Source organism: Anabas testudineus, chromosome 19 (assembly GCF_900324465.2).
Source record: "Anabas testudineus chromosome 19, fAnaTes1.2, whole genome shotgun sequence".
NCBI lineage: Eukaryota > Metazoa > Chordata > Actinopteri > Anabantiformes > Anabantidae > Anabas > Anabas testudineus.
In genome coordinates this window covers 10,188,714-10,195,510 of record NC_046628.1, presented here as the reverse complement: position 1 = coordinate 10,195,510, position 6,797 = coordinate 10,188,714, and the positions used below count along the sequence as shown (strand labels likewise).

The window sequence follows — 6,797 nt, the reverse complement described above, 5'->3', positions numbered from 1 at the left end:
TTTTTACTCGGTTTGCCATTCACTGACACAGAAAGGCAGAAAATGTGTTCACATTCTCAACATTTTTGTGTTTTTTTTGTCAATCACTGCAAACTTTCCTTCACAGTCCAGCTTCATTGTAACACCTCTGTCTTCGCTGTTGTCTCTTTGGCTCGCAACTCTTCCTTTTCTTGTGTAACCTTGTTTTTCTTTGAACTCCAAGGCCTGCCCGTCAGCCACAGTGTCTCCTTTGTTTAGTCCGTTGACATCCTGGTGTTGGGTGGTTCAAAGCACACTTAAATCCTTTTCTACCCTATAGATAATAAGTTGACATAATTTATGTTTACCTCCACTTGAATGACCTGTGGCTGACCTGACTGCTCTGCTCCTGTAATGATGCAAATGCTGTGGAGCTACGGGGTCAAACGCTGTTCTAATGACTTGAGATAAGAGATTTCATGTAATACTGCTGCTGTCAGGCGGAGGCCAGTTGGGGCCTAACCTCATGGTCGAGGAATGTGTGTTTTAGCGATAAAAATATCAAATGGACAAGTGGGAAAACAAATCTTGTTTGTGATGGCGAGTGATGAAAACACAAAAAATCCCTGTAGTTCAAAATGTCACGGTGGATTTTGGACAGATGTTTGGCTTCCCATGTTCCCAGAGACTGGCGGATTATTCCCAGATAATAATCACACAGACAGTTTTTCAGGTAGTGCGGCTGGATGTTGTCCAGGAGCTGCCTGCCAGGATTTCAGTTCTGTTTGTCAATGAAAGTGTTGCTTCTTCATTCATAAAGACATGATGAGACAGGGTGGATTCACTTCTTCACTACTTCTTTGCTTTTTGGTTTCATATATGAACCTACACTAACATGTTATGACAGCTTCCTTCCTTCTGTCCTCATTGTATCTGTTCTTTCCTGGACTGTCTCCCTTCATCAGGTGATGTGCAGCAGGGTCTCAGCACCTATTGTTTGGCCCTCCTTACTCTACATTTCAGTGCTGCTTTCCTGTGCTGTCCCATCCGAATAAACCTGGATTCATCCTGATTGTTAAGGCTTCAAGTGCTGTTTACTTTCCTCCACTTCCCTGCTGGGACGGTTTGTCCGCTGAGCTGTGCCGATTGGTCCTGAGGAGCAGTGATGTCAGCGCCTGCTCTGATGTCCCGGTCGGTGCAGCATCTCACTCAGGCTGAGCGCGAGAGAGGCGCACCAGATGGAGTTTGCGCGACCGGAGTAGAGCTGTGGCTCCCGCGACCACGACAGACCTGGACTGACCGCCTCGCACTTGCCTTGATGAACCCGACCTGGTCCCGCACACAGCGCAGGAGCCCGTCATGGGGGACGGTGGCGCGTCGCTGTCGGTGAACCTCTGGAATGGCACGGGGAGCGAGGCGTCGGACGCGCCGGGGACCTCCACGGCCGCGTCCGAGCAGTGGATGGCGGGGATGAGCCTGGTGATGGGCTTGATCGTGCTGTCCATAGTGTTCGGGAACATCCTGGTCATTGTGGCCATAGCCAGGACGCAGAGGCTGCAGACGCTCACCAACGTGTTCATCGTGTCGCTGGCGAGCGCGGACCTCATCATGGGGCTGCTGGTGGTGCCGTTCGGTGCCGCGCTCGAGGTGCGCGGCTCGTGGCTCTACGGCTCGTTTTTCTGCGAGTTTTGGATCTCTGTGGACGTCCTCTGCGTCACCGCCAGCATCGAGACTCTGTGCGTTATTGCAATAGACAGGTATGTGGCCATCACGTCGCCTTTCCGCTACCAAAGCTTGTTAACCAAAGCTCGGGCCAAAGCCGTGGTGTGTATAGTCTGGGCCATCTCCGCGCTGGTCTCCTTCCTGCCCATCCTGATGCACTGGTCCCGGGACAGCGTGGACACCGCCTGCTACGACGACCCTGAATGTTGCGACTTTGTTACTAACAGGGCTTATGCCATCTCCTCATCCATTATATCTTTTTACATTCCTCTGCTGGTCATGATATTTGTTTATGCTCGGGTGTACAGGGAGGCAAAGAAGCAGCTGAAGAAGATCGACAAGTGCGAGGGCAGGTTCCACAACTCCCTCACCGGACTGACCTCCAAGTGCAAGAAGAGGCCGTCGAAGATCCTGGCGCTCAGGGAGCAGAAGGCGCTCAAAACGCTGGGCATCATCATGGGGACGTTCACCTTGTGCTGGCTGCCCTTCTTCATAGTCAACGTGGTGCGCGTGTTTTGCGCAGAGGTGGTGGACAAGGACCTGTTCGTGTTTCTGAACTGGCTCGGGTACGTGAACTCCGCCTTTAACCCCGTCATTTACTGCCGGAGCCCGGACTTCAGGAAGGCTTTCAAGAGGCTGCTGTGCTGCCCGAGGCAGGCCGACCGCAGGCTGCACATCAGCTCCTGCGACCTGTCCCGGTGCTCCGGCGGGTTCGTCTCCTCCCTGGAGCCCCGCGCTTTGGGGATGTGGACGGACTGCGGCGGCTTGGACAACAGCGACAGCAGCCTGGTGGGGACGGCGAAGCTGTCCCACTCCGAGTCGCAGCTGTGACGATTTAAAAGGTGGATTACAACAAGCTGGAGAGAGACGCGGACACGACGGCCGCTGATACGCGCAGGACTCGTAGAGCTGAGAGCTTTACCGGCTCCATTCATCAGCATCAGAGAGAGCAGGACATCAGAAAATGGATGTGGAAGCCATATTTCCTCTTTTTTATTTGATTTTTTATTCCAAAATGGCATTAATGGAAGATGCGCAAAGAGAGTTCACCGGCAAAGGGCCAGAATGAGATGGACCCAAAAGTTCAATCGGGATGTTTGTTTGCTCTTTGCCACAAAAACCAGATGCCCTGAACTGACGTCCTCTCTTTATTTCTTCTTATTACATTAACATTTGAGTACTATGTTACAGAGGACACGGAGTCCTGCACATGAATCCAGTGGCGGTGATGCGCTCAGGTGGACCCTCTGGACAGCTAGTGGACCCTCGTCGTCGTCGTGTAGTGCTCACACTGTGTTTTACCTCACAGCCATCGGCAAGTGCAATGTGGACGACAGGTGTTTTGTTTATATTAAACATTTATTTAAAATAGAAGTGTCTTTTCCAACCAAGCGACTAAAATGTGGGGATGAGTCCCACGTCCCCCTGTGTAAATACTGTAGTATGTGGTGTTTAGTACTGAAGGAATTGGAGCTTCTGTCTTTCTCATTTAAGCTTTCCATGGTGTTGTGAGGTGGTGTGCTGACTCCTGTGAAATAAAAAAAAAACAACTTACATAGTTGATCACTGTCTTGGCTTCATTCATAATTTCAAGTGTGCTGCTGTAAATGCACAGATTTCACATCATCAGTGAGGATGAATGCTGTAATTGCACTGATAATGTGTGCAGCACCTCAGTCTCATGCAATGCGCAAGGCTGGAAATAGATTCTGTGTTCCAACCACAGGACAATGTTTGGAGGATTTGTGCGAACATGATGCTAAACTTGCGTTAGTGGAAGCCGCTGAGAGCAACTGGAGTCTGATTGGCCTCTGGAGAGATGAGCCATGAGAAAATGTGCTTTTCAAACAGTGGATTTATGCACATGCACGGTGGATTAACGGGGGTTTTGTATTAAATCTTTTACTTTTGTTTGACTTGCATTCACTCAAGGTGAAAGATCATCATTCCAGTGCATCCGTCTCATTTTAAGCCCTGTGCACAGACAGCTGTTCCAAGTAATGAAGCTCCATTCAAATGTTTCTCACTCACATTTCATTTTGCCACTAGATGAATCCATGTGTTGCATGTCGGTATTTTTATGTGCATTTCCCCTCATATCCAAGTGTCTTCTGCACAACACTTGTATGTTTTCATACTGTAATCTACTCATTTCTTTAAAAGCCACCTTAAAGTACTTCTTCTACCTCTTTGTGGCAACTCATCTAACTAAAATTTTAAAGAGCGGGCAAAATCAAAGCAGCTCTTCTGGATCTGTATATGATCCCATCAGTATCATTCAGTTGTAGAGGCTCATTCGTCAGGCTGAGTGAAATATTGGCAGGATAAGTGGTGCAAACATGCTACAACATTCATCGTCACCTTGTTCATTATTATTATTATTATAAATATGTATCTTTACATTGTCAAACCTGTTGAAATTATCTCCAATCCAACTAAGCCCAAGCACCAACAAACTCTCAGCTGTATATCCTCTCATTCAGGACGTTAGACGCCTTTTAAATATGCTGGCTGATCAGTATGTTTTCCATTAACCCCTCTCAAAAAGCCTATGGAAAATGTTTCCGTAAACAGTTTGACAGCTGGTGTTATGAAGTAGCTCTTACAGGAGAGATCTGCGGTTCTCTCTGGGGAATATTAATTAGCCCTTAAGCTGGACGTCTTTAAAATGCATTAACATGATGTGTTCGGCTAATGATGCTCTCCCAGAGGGGCCCAGTCGTACATTTCAATTAGACAAAAAATAAATAAATAAATAAATAAATGAATGGAACGGAGCTCAGCTGTTTTGGCTACTGAGCATTGTTTAGATATGATTGGCTGAGCTAATGTATGTGAATGAGACTCAGCAGCAGCAGCAGTATCAGTGATGGCCTCCTGGCAGGGGCCCACTTCATTATTAAGCATTGTTTGTTTGGCAGGAAGTTTGTGTTCGGACAGATCAGCAGCGGGCTCACAGATGGAGAAGCTAATCAGTGGTTTTAAGAGTAATTGTTTCAAATTGCCTGTGTATCAGTCGATGTTTTTTAGCTGCTCCGAGTCAAAGCAGATGAACTGATCTCAACGTGACCCCCCCCCCCTGCACTAACGGAGGTTACAGAAACAGGACCGGTCCACGATTTACTGGTAATGGTGCATTAGTGCTTATATTTCAGCAAAGTATTTGACAATCCAGCTGACTAATCACTCTCAAATGTTAGAGAAAAACACAGCATTAACATTGGCATACATGAGTTAAGATGTTGTATTTGACCCGGTTGAACTTCGCCGGCCTGGCTGCGTCGAATTAAACAATCACGTTGTGTTGCTGAAACTTTAAGGGAGTCAGTTATTGAACTGACTGCATCTCCTCCAGTCCTCATTATGAACATTGCCTCTGCCAATCACCTCCTACCACCATCTGTACACAATTAAAGACCTACATCGCTGTCATCAGAGAAGAGAATGAAATCATTCAAAACACAGGGCGTCTTCGTGAATCTTAGTTCACGGTACTGTGAATTGATGCTGAGACACATTCGCCTCCTAAAATATCTTTCAGTGGACAGGCCACTAACTAACAACTTGTCCAAACACTGGATGAACAAGCAAAGCAAACACTGTAAGTCAAAGTCTGCTGACTGTGACTTACATAATGCATGACATCCACTGACCCCCTTTGGTGACCACAGACCAAACGGGACCAAACAAAATAGGACTCTGACAACAGAGATGGTTAATGCAGCTAAAAGAAACATGTTTGCAAAACAAAATACAGAGAAATCTTCTGCTAATACACTCATTTTGTTCGGGAGGTGGTTCCAGCGGATGTCTGTGGGTAAAAAAAAACAAAAAACAACTTATCTCTGAAAACAAGGTACGTCAGCACCTGGGGATAATTACAGCTGATTGCTAGTGATTACAACCTTATCAGACCCCAACTGATGAGCTAAATTTATACTAAGCATAAAGGTGTACCTTTTGCAGCCCTGAGACACATCTAAGTCACTCAAGTTCTTTCATTTGGCCACATTAGATGTTATTAAAGTGTATCAACAGGTTTAAAACAACAGATTCCTGTAGGCTACTTTCATAAAAGTGATGCATTCAAGGGACAGTTTGAAAGAAACTTTGCTTATGCAGAAACAACAGTGTAAACCTTAATGTGGATGTAAATGAACAAACAGAAATCCCCTTGGTGAGTTCAATTACCATGTAGCTAAATGACATGGCTGAACTTGCAGAGACCTCTCAGCTGGCACAAGTTTCCGATGCAAAACAATGATAAAACTCAACTTCCACTCGCTGATAACTGCCTTTTAACTAAGATATAAATTCACCAGTGCTTTTTTTTTTTCCTTTTTCCCATTGTAAATCACACTGAGCGCGTCGAGGTGCGGTGCCAAAAGCAGGTGCTACACTTCATGTGTCCATCTGTTTGGATTCCCGTGTGAACTTGGCGCTCAGCGGTCTCCATCTGCTGGGCTCTGGCTTGCTTTGATTGGGTGAATGTGGTCATCCATGCTCAACATTAGTGTTGTATAATTCAAACGGCTGTTGTCCATTCTTATAAAAATGTGAACTAAGAAATGGCGCAGCGCACATAACTGCATCTTCAAAAGGTGCTTACAGGTGTACCACAGTGCCATTTTTAATAATGAGCAAAGCAGCCTTCATACATCATTACGAAATGTCGAGCTTCTCCTTTAAGTCACCAGCTGAAGATCATCTCTGATGTTTTAAGAAGAAGCGGATCAAAGCCACTTCAAACCAGGGGGTGTCTAACTGTGAAAAGAAGACGTGCCATTTAGGAAGATGTGCTATCAAATCAGCTGGACAGCTCTATAAGATGTAAGTAAAGCCTCTTTATTTTGAAGGAACCATATGGTCTCGGCCGGATGAACAGTCCTTCTCAATAATGTTGTTCCAGAAGTGGGGCGACACATTTATAACGGCCGGCTTCACGTGGTGTTCAAAGCTGTCTGAGAGACCAATCGGAGTCTAAAGTGGGGACATGTTCTCTTTTGCAAGACCACCAACTGACTTCTGGGTAGTACCCCTCACTGTAAAAGCTACGGTGACACCAGTAAAACACAACCAGTGATGCATGAGGTCAACTTGGCTGGCTTTTTAAGAAG

General features: G+C 46.2%; 1 protein-coding gene across 1 annotated transcript; it reads left to right on the top strand.

Annotated features, from left to right (window-relative positions):
- Positions 1–116: 116 nt before the first annotated feature.
- adrb1 (adrenoceptor beta 1) lies at positions 117–3,243 on the top strand. Its single transcript, XM_026350625.2, has one exon. It carries the CDS (start codon positions 1,318–1,320, stop codon positions 2,509–2,511), a length of 1,194 nt encoding a protein of 397 aa, XP_026206410.1. The 5' UTR covers positions 117–1,317; the 3' UTR covers positions 2,512–3,243.
- Positions 3,244–6,797: the final 3,554 nt, after the last annotated feature.